At 45.5% G+C, this 17,947-nt stretch overlaps 1 protein-coding gene across 1 annotated transcript in view; it reads left to right on the top strand.

The window, feature by feature from the left end:
• Positions 1 to 17,947, top strand: part of Acvr1b (activin A receptor type 1B) — a 35,999-nt gene that overhangs the window by 15,215 nt on the left and 2,837 nt on the right. The window contains exons 2-8 of the mRNA XM_048364138.1: positions 5,256 to 5,495; positions 6,240 to 6,488; positions 9,483 to 9,713; positions 12,289 to 12,456; positions 14,105 to 14,261; positions 17,207 to 17,331; positions 17,702 to 17,832. Coding sequence (XP_048220095.1) covers positions 5,256 to 5,495; positions 6,240 to 6,488; positions 9,483 to 9,713; positions 12,289 to 12,456; positions 14,105 to 14,261; positions 17,207 to 17,331; positions 17,702 to 17,832 — 1,301 coding nt within the window. The remainder of the gene's footprint in view (positions 1 to 5,255; positions 5,496 to 6,239; positions 6,489 to 9,482; positions 9,714 to 12,288; positions 12,457 to 14,104; positions 14,262 to 17,206; positions 17,332 to 17,701; positions 17,833 to 17,947) is intronic.

Here is a 17,947-nt window from a genome sequence, read left to right as displayed (position 1 = left end):
GTACAGATGTACACAGATACAGGTACAGTCACCCTTTCTCAGGATAGCTAATCTCCACCATCTTTATAAGATACATGTTGTTTTCTGGTTGGACAGCTGCGGCTCTGGGACTCACCCAGTTCTTTATCACAAACCCACATCCCTACCCCCACTCCTCCCCCTCCCCCCCCCCCCCCCCGCCCCAGCTCCTTTTCCGTCCCTTCTAGCATGGATTTCACCACTTTTGCTCTTTCCTGTCTTACGCCAAGATTGTTTAAGTACTTCCCAAAAATAATGAGCCACGTGTGGGTGTGTTCATTCTCCAGAATGAATCATTGTGAAAGAGGCTGTGCACCAACGAAACAAGAATAAATATCTGGAATCAGAGAGACTCCTGACTGTTTTGCTCCTCTAATTGATGGACTCTGAAGTGAGCTCTTTTTAAAGAGGCGACTGTGGGTTTGGCCTTGTGTGTCTCACCATGCTCAGAATAGTCTTCTCTTGAAGTTGTTAATTTTCTCTTTCTTACTTCCCAAAATAGACCTGGTGCTGTTCTCAGCTGGACGTCCCAACACATGTTCTGTGAGGTGTGCTCCACACAGGGAGCCCCTTCATGCCTGAGGGAAACGGGAGTAAAGAGTGAGCTTTTCTAGAATAATGGAATTCCAGTGGAATAAAAGAGGATTGGACCAAGTATTCTGGAACTTGCCTAAGTCGAAGTTTGCAAAGGAGGTTGGGGGGGTGAACGAGACTTACAGGTATTTGGAGGAAAGAATGAGAAGCCTTTATTGAGACTATAAGGGTTAGCATTGAAATTCAAGGGAGACTTGCTTATATTTTTTCCTTTTAAAAAAATAATAATTGCAGGCTGGGAATATGCCCTAGTGGCAAGAGTGCTTGCCTCGTATGCATGAAGCCCCGGGTTCGATTCCCCAGCACCACATATATAAAAAATGGCCACAAGTGGCGCTGTGGCTCAAGTGGCAGAGTGCTGGCCTTGAGCAAAAAGAAGCCAGGGACAGTGCTCAAGCCCTGAGTCCAAGCCCAGGACTGGCAAAATAATAATAATAATAATTGCTTATTTATTGTCAAAGTGATGTACAGAGGGGTTACAGTTTCATACATTAGGCCATGGGTACATTTCTTGTACTATTTGTTACCTCCTCCCTGAGACTTGCTTTTAAGATTCCTTTTCTGGGGGGTGCTGGAATATGGCCTAGTGGTAGAGAGCTTGCCTCACATGCATGAAGCTCTGGGTATGATTCCTCAGCACCACATATATAGAAAAAGCCAGAAGTGGTGCTGTGGCTCAATTGGTAGAGTGCTAGCCTTGAGCAAAAAGAAGCCAGGGACAGTGCGCAGGCCCTGAGTCCAAGCCCCAGGATTGGCAAAAAAAAAGATTTCTTCTTTGGTTTGGATCTACTTTCACAAACATGTACTTAAACTTCATCCAATGAAGTTTAAGAAATAGCTCTACCAAACTCAACAGGTAGCCACATGTTGTATGGAATTTCTCTCAGAAGATAAAGATCTGATCAGACGCTCTGAAAAAACACACAGGCTGGCCAGGGAGGTCCCTACTGACTGGCTACTTGGTTTCTTGGTTGGGAATAGCAAGAGATTGTCTCATTTATAGACATTCTGGTGCAGGAAGAGTTGGACTCGAGATTTAGAATCGGTTGTCTTTGTATTTGAAAAGAGGTGACTTTGAGAATATTGGAAGATGAAGAGTGTGTGTGTGTATGCACACGCATGTGCACACATTCAAGAAGCTGATATTTCAAAAAGCTGATATTTCTCAAATCACTTTAGCCTCAGCGTTAAGATCATAGGTAAAGGACACACCTGAGTTTGAAGTTAGAAGTTTGGCTCTAAAACTGAGCAGGTTGTAATCACTGTGTTTTGGCTTTTTGTGTGAATATGTATACCAATCCTGGAGCTTTAACTCAGAGCTGGGCCTGGACACTATACCTGAGCTTTTGTGCTCTAGGCTAGCACTCTACCACCTGAGCCACAGCTCCATTTCCAGGTTTTTTTTTTTTGTTGTTGTTGTTTTGTTTTTGGCCAGTCCTGGGCCTTAGACTCAGGGCCTGAGCACTGTCCCTGGCTTCCTTTTGCTCAAGGCTAGCACTCTGCCACTTGAGCCACAGCGCCACTTCTGGCCGTTTTCTGTATATGTGGTGCTGGGGAATCGAACCCAGGGCCTCATGTACACGAGGCAAGCTCTCTTGCCACTAGGCCATATCCCCAGCCCCCCATTTCCAGGTTTTTGGTGGTTAATTGGAGATGAGTCTCCAGATTTTCCTGCTTGGGCTGGCTTTAAACTTCTGTCCTTAGATCTCAGTCTCCTGAGGTTACAGAAGTGAGCTACTGCCTCCTCCTCGCCCCCTTTTTTTTGTCCTTGGTGGTATTAGGAATTGAACTCATACTTGCTGGACAAGTACACTTATCTCTTGAACAATACCCCAAACAAAGATAAGTTCCTCCTTTTGTACTGGGGTTTGCTCTCAGGCCCTTGTACTCGCAGGCACTCTACCTCTTTTTAATTTTTTAAAAAATTTTATGTATTTTATTTATGTAGTACTAAGGGATCAAACCTAGGGCCTCATGCATACTAGGTAAGCACTCTACCACTAAGCCACATTCCCAGCCCTCACTCAACCTCTTGAGCCACACTCATCAGCCCTTTGTCTTCATTCTTTTTTAATTTTTTCCTTTTTTAATGTTTTTATTGTTATTATAAAGGGGATGTACACAGGGGTTACAGTTACATAAGTCAAGTAAAGAGTCTTTCTTTTTGGACGATGTCACCCCTTCCCTCTCTCCCATCCCCATCCACAAGTTGTCTAGTTCATTTTCAACATAGTGTCTAGTGAGTACTACTGCTGCATTTGCTCACCCTTTGTCCCTCCATTTCTGTGCCCTATCTTCATTATTTTTCAAATAAGATCTCCAGTGTATGTTTAGGTTGGCCTGGACTGCAGCGCACCTGTACACTTCCCACGGGCATGTGTCACTGTACACAGCAATTGATTAAGATAAAGGTCTTGTGTCTATGCCCAGGCTGACCTTGAACTTTGGTCTTCTCTCAATCTCCACCTCAAAGATAAAATTATTTACAGCTGAAGTGGGGATTTCTCATGAGACTGAGCCTTAGTGCATGTCTTCCAACAGGCAATGCTCACTGAATGTGGCACCTAAGACTTGGCACCTTCTTCTCTCTGTCACCTGATTGGGTGAGTGCCTCATTCCAGCCTTGGTGTTCTAGTGGCCGAAGCAACATTCTTACCCATCCTAAGAGGTCAGGGCTAGGTTAGGCTCGTGGGGGACAGTGTTGGGAAGAACCAACTGCTGCTGTCTGTGCTATTCTTGTAAGTCAGATAAATAAAGGATTGCAGATTCCACGGCTGCTGAATGGCTTTTAGAGGCACCAAATTCATTTTCTGTAATTTCCTGTCAGTGGCACACGGTTATTTGTGATACATACCCAGATACGTTTATTAGTCCCACAGGAGATTGTATATACTGCCTATTAGAAAAACAATATCGTGTGCATGTATATATGCATGCTTAAGTATTATCCAAGAAGCTTTGTGGATGGGTTAAATTTATTGAGTACTTTTTTCTGCATTAAGTCAGCTTTATGTGATAGGTACTAAAATTCTCTTTGGAGGACATCCTTTTTGGCGCGCATAAAAGGGCACCAAACATAAAAGGGTAGAGATGATAAAGGAGTGGTCTGGGCAAATTCGTCATAAGAAGTGATGTTTGAGGTCCATGGCTCAGGAGGCTGAGATCTGAGGATAGATCAGCCTGGGCAGAAAAATCTGGACAATTCTTTTTTTTTTTCTTCAAATTTTTATTATCAAACTGATGTACAGAGAGGTTGGACAATTTTTTTTTTTTTTTTTTTTTTTTTTGCCAGTCCTTGGGCTTGGACTCAGGGCCTGAGCACTGTCCCTGGCTTCTTTTTGCTCAAGGTTAGCACTCTGCCACTTGAGCCACAGCGCCACTTCTGGCTATTTTCTGTATATATGGTGCTGGGGAATTGAACCCAGGGTCTCATGTATATAAGGCAAGCACTCTTGCCACTAGGCGATATCCCCAGCCCTGGACAATTCTTATCACTAGTTAACTACTGCAAAGCCAGACATGGAGCTGTGGTTCAAGTGATGGAGTGCCAGTTTTGAGTGAAAAAAACTAATCAGGAACTTGGAGCCACGGATCCAAGCCCCAGTACCAGCACTAAAAAGAAAAAGTGATATTTCAGCAGAATTTCGAAGAGTTTGTAAGAGTTATTCAGGACAAAAGCAATGCAGTAAAGGGATATGTGAGAACTGAGCTCCACTATGCTCACACCTGTGATCCTAGCAACTCAAGAGGCTGAAATCTGAGGATTTCAGTTTGAAGCTAACCCAGGCAGGAAACTCCATGAGACTCTGTAATTCCAGTTAATCACCAAAAAGCCAGAAGTAGAGCTGTGGCTCAAGTTGTAGAATGCTAGCCTTGAACAAAAAAGCTCAGGGACAGCATCCAGGCCCTGACTTCAAGCCCCAGAACTAACATTAAAAAAGGAGGAGGAGGAGGAAGAAGAAGGAAGAAGAGCAGAAAAGAATATGTGAGAGCTGGGCACTAGTGGCTCAGGATTGAAATCCTTGCTACTCAGAAGGCTGAGATCTGAGGACTGAAGTTTGAAGCCAGCCTGGGCAGGAAAGTCCAACTTTATCTCCAGTTATCCAGCAAAAAAGCTGGACTGGAGGTGTGGTTCAAATGGTAGAGCACCAGTTAGGAGCACAAAGCCCAGCGCCCTGAGATCAAGCCTAGTACTGCCCTCCCCCCCCACCACCAAAAACAAAGAGAATGTGTGAGAATGTATTTACCACATTTGGGAAACTAGGCATGCCTGGTACCCAAGGTGGGAGAGTGGACATGTGGTGATACTGACTGCAAGGTTTTTGCATGGAATATGGGGGGAGGGGGGTTGCCTTCTGTTCTCCAAAGAGAAGAGACTTTCTCTCATCAGAGGCTTTAGTTGCAATACAAAGATCTCTGTCTCTCAGACATGAAACAGCACTAATAGCAGCTGTGGAACCTATAAGGTCTTATTTGTGAGCTGCATAAGTAAGTGAAAAGGTTGTACCCAGTGGAAATAGCTTTTTGACTCCATCTCCACAAAAGCTTCTTATTTTGGAGTGTGAAGTATGCTAAGGGATTATATTCTAAGCCTGGAAAAGATCTTACCATTGCTGTCGATGTCTGCTCCCAATTTCCTGCAGCTCTGTTGTGTGCGTGCACCAGCTGTGTACAGACCAACTACACGTGTGAAACAGATGGGGCCTGTATGGTTTCCATCTTCAACCTGGATGGGATGGAGCACCACGTGCGCACCTGCATCCCCAAAGTGGAGCTGGTCCCTGCTGGAAAGCCCTTTTACTGCTTGAGCTCAGAGGATCTGCGCAACACCCACTGCTGCTATTCTGACTTCTGCAACAAGATCGACCTCAGGGTGCCCAGTGGTGAGTGGACGCCCTTGTTGGACTATTGGCTCAACTTGGAGGTAGGGCACCCACTTTGTCCTTTCATCTTTGTTTTGCTTTTCTCCAGTCCGCTGGCCCAGTGATAGTTAAAGGTGCCTTTTCGCTGCTCCCTGAGGTGGAAGGTATGCAATTGCTCCTAAGTCAAGTTTGTAGCTTAGAAGATGAGAGAGGCAGATGTTCAAGTTAGTTTCAGATGTGCCAGCTGCAAGAGTGGCTGAGCAACCATTGGCAGCAGAGCCAAGCAGGGATTTGTCCAGAGGAAAGAGGACTGATTGAGGATGAAGGAAGGCCAGAGCCATGTGGAGGGTCTGCTCTGAGGAGGAGATGGATAGTATAAAGAGGGGCTAGAAGTAGGTGGTTAGTACAGTAGAGAAGTACCAGATACCACCCTGAGAAGGTGAGCCCCTTAGCAAGTGTTGGAGGGACACTGGAGCAGAGCCTAGCGAACAGAATCTAGCAATTGTGCAGACCAAGACAGGATCCTTGACATGCTTTGAACTTCCAGAGTGGGTTTGGTTTGACTGTTGGAGAGTTGCCTCAACTAAAGAAGGTGGCATTTAAGAGCATGTAGGCAGGCAGTCTGGCCCAGTAAGACCAGAATGGGTCAGAGGAACCCGAAGCTAGGGAGAAAGGGGTCTTTTTCACTTGGGAGTAGGGTTGGGGATAGACAAGTTTCTCTTCTTTTTACTCTGTATTCTTTCCCTCCCTCTGTCATTTGACCAGGTCACCCCAAGGAGCCTGAGCACTCTTCCATGTGGGGCCCTGTGGAGCTGGTAGGCATTATTGCTGGTCCAGTCTTCCTCCTGTTTCTCATCATCATCATTGTCTTCCTTGTCATTAACTATCATCAGCGAGTCTATCACAACCGCCAGAGGCTGGACATGGAAGATCCCTCCTGTGAGATGTGTCTCTCCAAAGACAAGACACTCCAGGATCTTGTCTACGATCTCTCCACATCAGGGTCTGGCTCAGGTTCGTGGTTCTCCAGGCTCTCCAGGCGTCTGTCGTGTTTGCTGGCCCTCATGACTGTTTCCCAGCAGGAGAGTGTTTTTGAGGAAGGCAGGGGGCCCTGCATTTGTTTCTACCAGCATTGAGTCATTTGGTTTCATAATTCCCCTTCTTTTAGAGTCCAGCATGTAATAAGATATGATAATGGCTTCACAGAAAAATCTTTCATTCCCTGGGATTCCAAAGGTCAAGTGCAAAGCTCTCCCTTGCAGAAACCCTGCCTCTTTTCAACTCTTACCCCTGTTCATCTATGAAAAATGCAGCTGGTTCCACCTGAGTAGTGGAGTGTCCCGTTTAAGGGCCCCTTTTGAGAAATAGGAGTGTGCTGGATTCCTGTGAGGTGCTGACAGCTAATCATTGATCTCTGGGCAGCCACAAGGGGAGTTTAAGGACGTTGAGCTGAGCTTGGAGTTGGGTTCTGGTGAATCATTGACTTATATCACTGCCTGAGGGCTTTTTGGTGGGGGTTCTCGTAAAGACAGGTTGGGCTTCCAGCATAGCTTGGGCTCCAGTTCCTGCAGTGCCTGTTGTCCCAGTCTTTCTTAGATGAGGGCATTGAACCTAACAGTGAGCCTTGGCATGAGACCAGAATTTTAAGACAGAGGTCTTATGCAGTAGCTCAGCTAGGTATTAGATGTGAACATGACTACAAGAGGTGTTTTTTTTAATTAAGATAATTATTTTAATAACTATGGTTTTCCATTTTTAAAGAAAAAAATCAGCCACAAAGATCAGTGAGTTGCCATTCTAGCTAGAACCTACAGGTCCTCCTTGTGACACGTTTCTGTGTTTCCCTGCCCTGGGATAGACTATTGTTCTGGAGGGAAGTTGTGCCATCAACCATGGCTAGACATTCCTCCTTGAACACAGGGAAGACTGTGAGCTGTGACACCTCCTGAATGTCAGTGGTTTTGCCTTTATTAAGCTTGGCAGCAGAGAGCCCCAAAATGAATATATTTTAAAACTGCGTATTTTTAGAAACAGAAAATATATGGCTTGTTCTTTGTCGGCAGAGGTAGGCCAGTAGTTGAAAATGCCTGGCTGTGTCTTGATTGGCTGTGGGAAGAGGGGACTTGAGTGTCCAGAGACTGCAGGGCCAGGATCAGCTGAGGCTGGGAAGGCAGAGTGACTAGGTGTCCAAGCACCAGGAGTACCATGGCTAATGACTATTTGTCTCTGGGTGGTTTCATTCATTCTCAGTGTAGAATGTGCAGGGCTTCCAAGGTGTGGGGCTTTTTATAATGTCGTTTTTTAAAGTAATAAGTCCATGATGTTTATGTGAATTCCAATTCATTTGAACAAAGTATAAACTGAATACCCTCTGGGAACAAAGGCTACAGAGAGGCCAGTGCTGGCTTGACTAGGAGAGAGCGGGATCGTTCGGGAGTCTTACAGCTGAGGATACATTTGAGGGGGGGTCTTGAAGAATGACTGGAATTTTGTAAGGATTTATGGGTTCCTGTGCTGAGGGGTTGGGAAAGGGGAGCTAGTCTAGGTATAAAGGGCTTTGGGAGGCCATACTTCACCTTACAGGTAAAAAACATTTACTGAAAACTTTCATGTGTGAAAACCTGTGTTCACCTCCCTCGAAAGGGTACGGGCCATGTAGAGAATGAAGTCACTCATATGCCAGCCTCCTGTTTGGAACGGTGGGCTGAATGGATGTGTAGAGCACAAGCAGGGTGAGATGAGCAGCAAGACCTGTTGGAAGATTTAAAAGAAGGGCCAGGGCTGGGAGTATGGCCTAGTGGCAAGAGTGCTTGCTTCCTACACATGAAGCTCTCAGTTTGATTCCTCAGCACCACATATATGGAAAACGGCTAGAAGGGGCGCTGTGGCTCAAGTGACAGAGTGCTAGCCTTGAGCAAGAAGAGGCCAGGCACAGCACTCAGGCCCTGAGTCCAAGGCCCAGGTCTGGCCAAAAAAATAAAAAATAAAAAAATTAAAAAAATAAATAAATAATAAAAAAATAAAAGAAGGGCCAGAGTAGGATAGGGACCTGTTTCTAATTTGGAAATGTGGTGGTTGTATACTGTGTAGTTAAAAGCATGGATTGTGGAGTCCTGGATTTTAATCCCTGCTTTGTCATGTAACTGTTTGTGTGAGTTAGAATGAGTTATGTAATGTTCCCTTTTGAGCCTTAGTAGGTGTTTGTTTTTTTCTGTTAAGTGGAAATGCCTACCTTTCAGGTGGTTGTGAGGAGATAAGCTAATTTAATAATTTAGGTAAAGTAACACGAATCCACCAATAACAGTTGTTCTTTGATCTTAAGCAGGAAATAGAAAAGGAGGTAATGGATGAGTTAAACGGAGCAGTAACAAGGTCCTACAAAGTCAGTAAAATGAGACTTAGATGGATAGTCTATACCTGGAGTTTCCTTGAGTAGAGCTTTGATCTCTGGGTGTCTTAGGCCACACAACATTGCCCTCTAGTGGCTAGTAGAAGAATGGTCAGAAGGCAGCTCTTGCATCTTTTTATTTTGGGGGGTGGGGGTGGGGTTTGAACTTTTTGGTATGAACCTGGCCTGTGTAGGCACTCTACCATTGGAACCATGCCCCCTGGTCACTGTCATCTTGCCAGACCTCTTGTTTCCATCAGAGAACAGCAGATGTGGGTGGGTTGGCCCACAGGTGGCTGGCTGTAGAGTTGGTAAATCTGGTGAAACATTTACATAGAAACTTACCATCCATACCAACTGGAGGAGAAACTGCTTTGGTACGCAGCAGTTAATCATGTATTTCTCTTCTGTGCGCACTCACTCCCAGTCACCAGCTGGCTCAGCCTGCTGGTAGACTACCTAACAATGATGCCGGGCCAACTACTGTACTCTGTAGTTAGTGGACCAGTGTAGAATGGAGACACTGTGTGGAGGGCCTTGCCAGTAGTGCAGGAAGCATGCAGGTTCCAAAAGTTTGCAAAGTCATAATGTCAAATTTCTACCCATTCTTTGGTCTACAGGGCTACCCCTTTTTGTTCAGCGCACAGTGGCCCGAACCATTGTTTTACAAGAGATTATTGGCAAGGGCCGGTTTGGAGAAGTGTGGCGCGGCCGCTGGAGGGGTGGTGATGTGGCTGTGAAAATTTTCTCTTCTCGTGAAGAACGGTCCTGGTTCCGCGAAGCAGAGATATACCAGACAGTAATGCTGCGCCATGAAAACATCCTTGGATTTATTGCTGCTGACAATAAAGGTAAAGGACTGGGTGAGGGTACCAGGGAGCCTCAAGTCAGCAACATTCTCAGATGGAAGGTGACCAGAATCTAAGTGCAGTGGAATGCACGGCTGTTTGGCTCCCAGGCTATAAACTATAGGAAGAAAGTCTGAATGAGATCCTAACTTTTAAGCCCTTCATAAGATGTGGACCTTTTGTGCCATGCAAAACCTATTCAGAAACCCAAATTGTTAAATGTAGATCAACACCATACGTGTCCTCACCCTACTGTCTAGTCTCTCTACTTTGACACAGAAACCACCCCCAGTGTAGTCTCTGTAGGGCTCCAGTGAGGGTATTTTGTTTTTGTTTTTGTTTTTGCAAGTCCTGGGCCTTGGACTCAGGGCCTGAGCACTGTCCCTAGCTTCCTTTTGCTCAAGGCTAGCACTCTACTACTTGAGCCACAGCCCCACTTAGGGCCTTTTCTATATATGTGGTACTGAGGAATCGAACCCATGTATATGAGGCGAGTACTTTCCCACTAGGCCATATTTCCAGCCCAAGTGAGGATATTTTGAAAGTGGCTAGAATGGAGAATTGTGGCCTCACTTCTGCCAGGAAAGGGTAACCACAGCATGCATGCCATCCAGATACTGGGACATTCCTCTCCAAACTGGCTCTTGCCAACAATCTTTATGTAAGCACCACATGCACTTGTAGTGAACAGCCACAGAAGAAGAAAAACCCATCTGTCCTTGGAGTGTCCCGTAGTAGCTGTGAAACTCAGCCTATGATGCGTACCTGAGGTCTTTGTTTCCTCCTCCTTGCCCCTCTTTTCTTGCTTTTGTTTTGAGTCTCTTGCTTTTTCCAGGTGTATCTGTATATATGAGGACCTCATAGACTGGTAAACTAATAGTTAATAATAGACAGTTCCAGCTATTCTAGTAAGCACAGATTGGAGGTGAATGACACCTGAGCTTGATTAAGACAAAGGTGGAAAGAATTGGTCAGGAAGGAAAACCAGTGGAGAGGGCCCTTCAGACATGCGCAAAGATGTGAGGTGTGTTTAGAACCCTACAGGTAACTTAGGATTGCTCTATTGCTGTAAAAAACAGCTAGAGCTATAGGCAGAGGCCAGGTTATAATGGGGCTTCTTTAAAGGATTCTATTTTAGTCTGATAAGATGTGTAATAACTAGAGTTACATTCATTCATGCAATAGCATTTATTTGCCCCTGTGGACAAGGACCTTTACAATTGCTCTGGTGTCACATGAGATGACACCATTCTTACCCTCACAGAGCTCCCCGGAAGAGTGGGAATGAGGCTGTTTTCTAGAAGAGTCTCTGACAGTTGTGACACAGCTTGCTCAGTGGCACAGTCACTTAGAAGTTAGTATGTAAAGTCTGAGAAAGATGTTAAGTGTTTGGTTTTCATTCCTAAAACAACAACAGACGGCTCATTCCTTGCCCTATTGTAGAGGCTGTTGATGGGCCCAGCTGCCCCCAAGCTCAGGAGTCTTGAGACTTATGTAGAAGGGAAGAGAAGGGGTCATGCCCTGTGAATAAGCTGCTCTTTACAATTTTTTTTTTATAAAGTTACACCTTGTGTACATCTGAAAGGATGAAAACCTGTCTTCCCTTTTAACTTGCCAGCATCCTCAGAACCTGGTAGTTGGTTGGAGTGTGGGGAGTTGTGTGTTGGATAAGAGAAAGCAAGCCTGGGGTGTTTGCAGCAGCCACTCTGTTGATTCTCGCAGCTTGTGTGAGGAGGGATCTGGCTGTCGAAACCCACAGTAGGGCAGGGTAGGAGAAAGATCAGACTCTTTTTGTTCTTGTCTTTTTACCACCATAGATTTAGTATAGAGCCCTGGAACTCACACTAGCCTAGAATTTGTGAGTTCTCAATCCAACTTCCAGTCTTCTGGTGACAGTAGCATGGCCTAATTAGATTATTTGTTTCTGTTGTTTCTTTTTTTCTCCTTTCAGCCCTCCCTAACTGCTCCGGGCTCCTCCCTTCTTCCCACTGCCCATGCCAGAAGACTGTAGGGGGTATGTGTGTGCTACCTGCCTCCTGTTGTTCTCCTCAAGGGCAAGGTGGCCTCTGTGGAAATACCTGGAGGTAGACTGTTTGTGAATTGTAGTATACAAGGCCTGTAGGAGATCTTTCCTGCTCTCCCTGAGCATTCCTAGCTGAGAGACAGGTGTGTGGCTGTGCTGTGTTAGAGGGCCAAGGGCGTGCAGAGGACTCTCCAGGCTTCCCTCCTTGGCAGTGCTGTGTGCTGCCAAGTGTGCTTCTAATGCGGTTGAGCAAGTGAATCCCTTCAGGACCAAAAGCAGCAATATAACAAAAATGGTCAACCTGTTGCTTTTCCTAAGTGCACTTTCCTAGTGTTTCAAACTTGGCAGAAAAGTGAACTTCCGTTTTGAATCATTCTACAGCCTCAGTCCTCACTGGAGCCTAGAGCTGTGGGCCACTGTGGCAGAGTAGGCGAAGGGGGCACTAAGGGATGTGGAGGCAAGAAACAAATTCAGAGTACACTTGGATTTCATGTTGTACACATTCTCCCTGTTCTGATGGTTATGCCTATTCCAGAATGCATGTGTTCTTTGCAGATAATGGCACCTGGACACAGCTATGGCTTGTCTCTGACTATCACGAGCACGGCTCCCTATTTGATTATCTGAACCGCTACACAGTGACCATCGAGGGTATGATTAAGCTGGCCCTGTCTGCAGCCAGTGGCCTAGCGCACCTACACATGGAAATTGTGGGCACTCAAGGTGAGTGGGCTCGATTGAGGAATAGGAAGGGTTGGCTAACAGCCTGTCCATCCTGATTTCCTTCCTAGAACTTCATTTTGCTTGGCAAAGTTGGGACGGGACCTCAGGAGCTGAAGTTTAAGGGCAGAGTTTTGAGCTTTATTTGAGTGAAAACAAAAGATAGCCAGACACTCCTCCTCAGTCTTTAGAAGTCCCTTAGGGAGGTCTACCCACAGGGTCCAGTTGTCAGTGGGGTGACATAGTTACTTGCTAAGAAGTAACCACCTCAGACACTCAACAGTGTGCGTAGAGGAGAATGGAACTGAAAAGAATCACTTTAGTAGTTTATTTTCTTTCTTTTGGTGTGCCAGACCTAGGACCAGCGTACTGTCCCTGAACTTTTTTGTCCAAGACTGGTGTTTTATCACTTGAGACTCAGCTCCACTTCCACTTTGGGGGTGTGTGTGTGTGTGTGTGTGTGTGTGTGTGTGTGTGTGTGTGTGTGTGTGTGTGTGTGTGTGTGTGTGTGTGTGTGTGTGTGTGTGTGTGTGTGTGTGTGTGTGTGTGTGTGTGTCTTGGAGATAAGAATCTCTCAGATTTTCCTGCCCTGGACTGACTTCAAACTGAGATCCTCAGATCTCAGCCTACTGCTTTTGCCCAAGGTCAGCCTTAGAACTCTATGCTCCCACCTCTGCTTCCCCCATAACTGGGATCATAAGAGTATATTACTACACCTAGCTTGATATGTTTGTTTTTCCTTTTATGTTTTCTTTTTGCACCAGTCCCAGGATTTGAACTCAGGGCTCAAGGCACTGTTGCTGAGCTTTTGTGATCAAGGCTAGCACTGTACCACTTGAGCAATAGCTCCACTTCTGGCTTTTTAGTGTTAAATTTGAGATAATCTCATGGACTTTCCTGCCTGGGCTGGTTTTTAACCACGATCCTCAGATCTCAGATTCTTCAGTAGCTAAGATTATAAGTATGAGCCACCAATGCTTAGACCAGCTTAGTTTTTTGTGGTAGATTCTATTTTTTTGCCCATGCTTACTTTAAGATCTTCCTATGTCCACCTCCCTTATAGCTGGACAGGCATGTACCACCATGCCCAGCTTCATCGCAGTAATTTCACATGGGGATACTGACTTACAGACTGTGCTAGTGAGACCCTGGGCTCACCTGGCTGCTTGTTGACTATAATGTTACCTCTGGGAGATTTGGTCTCACCTAGTTGCAGGTGGAATTCCTAGTGCCTGATTTGACGTGGTAAACAGCTTTTGCTAGCCATGGTAAGAAAACAAGTATGATAGTTGGGTCTGTTGCTGACCTCTGTGCTGATCCCATCAGTGCCCACGTTCAGACCTGCTTGATTCTGAACTCTGAGCTTCTCTGCAGCTCTCCACCTTACTATTTATGGCCCGCAGGTGGCAGCTTTACCAGTAGCTCTATTAGCAAATACCACCTCAGCCTTAAGCCTTTCCTTACCCACAGGTCGTTCCCAGGGTACCCATGTATCACTGGGTGTACAGGAGGGCTACACCAGAACTTGAGCACACACAGTCTTGGCTCTAGAGTCTCTTACCACTTATACTACCTTTAAATATATATATATATGTATGTTTTGTTTTGTTTTGTTTATTCATTCATTCATTCTTGGTTTTGTCTCCACCAGGAAAGCCTGGAATTGCTCATCGAGACTTAAAATCAAAGAACATCCTGGTGAAGAAAAATGGCATGTGTGCCATTGCAGATCTTGGCCTGGCTGTCCGTCATGATGCAGTCACTGACACCATTGACATTGCTCCAAATCAGAGAGTGGGAACCAAGCGGTAAGAAGGAGCCGCCATCACTCACTGGCTTGTCCTGAGTTCCTATAGCCTTTCCATGCATACTGGAGGAAATGTAAACAAAAGGATGGGTGGGCAGTTGTAAGCTGAGTCAAACACCCATTCCCCACCCTCCAAGCCACATAGTCACACATAACAGATTCCTGTGCTGGGACTAGAGCTCTATGGAAATGTATGTGCCCTGCTGCGGGTGGAGACAGTAGAGAATCTGGAGGGAGATTTGGAGGGTGGTGGGCACCAGGTGTGGCTAGATGGGAAAAATGAAATATTTCGGTCTAAAGGGTAGCTTGTGCAGAGACCTTAGAGGAGGCAGGGGTGTGTTCTGTGTGGAACAGAGCCAATTGAGATGGGCTCAGCATGCTCATTCATTGATTTATGGGTCCTTTTTTTTTTTTTTTTTCTGCCAGTCCTGGGCCTTGGACTCAGGGCCTGAGCACTGTCCCTGGCTTCTTTTTGCTCAAGGCTAGCACTCTGCCACTTAAGCCAGAGCACCACTTCTGGCCATTTTCTATATATGTGGTGCTGGGGAATCAAACCCAGGGCTGAAGAATCGAACCCAGGGTTTCATGTATACAAGGCAAGCACTCTTGCCACTAGGGCATATTCCCAGCCCCACGTGGTTACTTTTTAAATCTTTTCTCTTTTTTTTTTTTGGCCAGTCCTGGGGCTTGAACTCAGGGCCTGAGCACTATCCCTGGCTTCTTTTTGCTCCAGGCTAGCACTCTACTACTTGAGCCACAGCACCACTTTCGGCTTTTCCTATATATGTGGTGCTGAGGAATCGAACCCAGGGCTTCATGTATGTGAAGCAAGCACTCTACCATTGGGCCATGTGGTTACTTTTTGTCCTTTTTTTCCCCCCCAAGTCCTAGGACTTAAACAGACTCAGGGCCTAGACACTGTCCCTGGGCTTCTTTTATTCAGGGCTAGCGCTCTACCACTTGAGCCACAGTGCCACTTCTGGCTTTTTGGTTGGGTTGTTTTGTTTTTAACTGTATTTTTTGTCTTTTCTTTTTTTTTTTTTTTTTTTTTTGGTACTGGGGATTGAACCCAGGACGTTGCACTTGGCTAGGCATGCGCTTTGCCACTGAGCTACATCCCAGCCTCACTTCTGGCTCACAGACTTTTCTGCCCAAGGCTGGCTTCAAACTGATCCTCAGAACTCAGCCTCTGGAGCAGCTAGGATTACAGGTGTGAGCCACCAGTGCTGGGTTTGCTTTTTGTCCTTTTGATCTGAATGATGACTGCCACTGATCTATTGTGAGAGGTAAAGGGGCTCAAGCCACAGTAATTAATTGTACTTACTACTCAAAGTCAAGAAAGGGTAACTTTCACTAAAGGTGACTCTACAGTTTTCACCTATTTGCAATCAAGCAGATAACAAAAGTTCAGAATGTGTGTGTGTATATATATATGTAAATATATATTATTTATTTATTTGTTGTTTTTGTTCCTATCCTGGAGCTTGAACTCAGGCCTGGATGCTGTGCCTGAGGTGTTTTTTTTGCTCAAGACTAGCACTCTACCACTTGATCCACAGCTCTACTTCCAGCTTTTTGGTGCTTACTTGGAGATAAGAGTCTTGTGGACTTTGCTCCCCAGGCTGGCTTTGTGCTGCAGTCCTCCTCAGATCAGCCTTCTGAGTAGGTAGCTAGGATTACAAGTGTGAGCCACCAGCACCCAGCTCACACTGAAATTTAAATGCAATCCAGTCCTGCAGCTTCTTCATTCAGTGGAGTGAAAGGTTCTAGTAGCAACCAAATGCTATGCACTGTAATGCTTATGTAGCCACCGCATACCCTCTGCTGAGAAATCATAATGATAAAAAGTAAAGATACAGATAGGCTACGTGGGAGGTAGAAATGGGAGAATTGTGGTTTGCAGCCAGCCTGGGACGAGATTCCCTTTCAGTCAGTGGCTGGCACAGGAGCATACACCTGTTATGCCAGTGATAGAGGAAGTACAGATAGGAGGACCGTAGTCCAGGCCAGGTGAGACCATAAAGGGAAACCTTATCTCAAAATAATAATCCCCTAAATAGGGTTGGAGGTATGGCTTAAGCTGTAAAATGACTACTTAGCAAGTGTGAGACCCTGTGTTCAAACCCCCATACTGCTAAAGTAAACATACACCTATGCTTGGTAGTGCATGCCTATAATCCTAGCATTTGGAAGGCTGAGGCAAGAGAATTGTGAGTTAGGTGTCAGTTTGTACAACACTGTGAGACCCTGTTTCAAAAAAATAAAATAGCCAGGTGTCAGTGGATCACACCTATAATTTTAGCTACTAAGGAGACAGAGATCCAGAAGTCTGCTGTTCACAGTTAAGCAGAAAAGTCTGTGAGACTCCCATCTCCACCTAGCCAGGGAAATGCCTGACTAGAGGTATGGCTTGGATGGTTGAACACCAACTGCAAGCAAGAAAGCCAAGCAAGAATGTGAGGCACTGAGTTCAAGCCTTGGCACTTATACAACAATAATGACAAAGCCAGGCACTGGTGGCTCGTGCCTGGTAATCCTAGCTACTCAGGAGGCTGAGATCTGAGGATTGTGGTTCAAAGCCAGCCCAGGCAGAAAAGTCCCCAAGAAACTCTTACCTTCAATTAACCATTCAAAAATTGGAAGTGGCATTGTAGCTCAAGTGGTAAAGTGCTAGCCTTGAGCACAAAGAAGCTCAGTGACAGTGCCCAGGCCTGGAGTTCAAGCCCCACGACCAACAAGAACAAAAAATAACCATAGGAATACAAGTAGCTTCATATTGCTAAATTGATACTAAAGTGTTTAAGCTTGGATTTAGAACAGAAGGAGTGTATGCAATAAAAACAAGTGCCCGCTTGTCCCCAAAGGCCTGTACAGAGTGATGCTCTCCCACATTCAGAGAGCAGGCATTATGTTCTGTGCATAACTGCATTTCTCTTGCTCTTACAGATACATGGCTCCCGAAGTACTTGATGAAACCATCAATATGAAACATTTCGATTCATTTAAATGTGCTGATATTTATGCCCTTGGGCTAGTATATTGGGAGATTGCTCGAAGGTGCAATTCTGGAGGTACCTTTTTATTTGACCTTTTATCATGTTCACGGTTTCTGCATGATGGGTTGTCTGAGGGTTGCTGGTGCTTCACTGGCCCTTTCACCGCAAGCTGTTGCATGCCAGTTCCAGAGTGGAAATGCACTGAAGAGTTCTGGAGGGTCATCTAGACCCCTGGAGGCAAGGGGCCAGTGAAACACTGGCATTCAACCTGGGGTAAACAGGATAGTAAGACCCACCCAATCTTAACCAATAGCTTGAGGCCTTGAGTTCAAACACCAGTTCATCCTAGTGGGAAGCAGCATTGCAGATAGAAGTGTGGGCTCTTCACTCACTATGGAGTAATCTCTCCCTTTCTTTTGCTGATAGATATTTTCTTTTCTCCCAGGAGTCCATGAAGAGTATCAACTGCCATATTATGACTTAGTGCCCTCTGACCCTTCCATTGAGGAAATGCGAAAGGTTGTCTGTGATCAGAAGCTACGTCCCAACATCCCCAACTGGTGGCAGAGTTACGAGGTAAAAGCTTCTTTGACTGCTATGGCTTTTTCTGTCTGCCTTATATCTGCACCATATAAAAGATTTACATCCATTATCTGAAAGTCCAAAATCTGAGATTTTTTTCCTTATTTGT

The sequence above is a fragment of the Perognathus longimembris genome, chromosome 1, assembly GCF_023159225.1.
Source record: "Perognathus longimembris pacificus isolate PPM17 chromosome 1, ASM2315922v1, whole genome shotgun sequence".
NCBI classification, from domain to species: Eukaryota; Metazoa; Chordata; class Mammalia; order Rodentia; family Heteromyidae; genus Perognathus; species Perognathus longimembris.
This window is presented reverse-complemented; position numbering and strand designations above follow the sequence as displayed.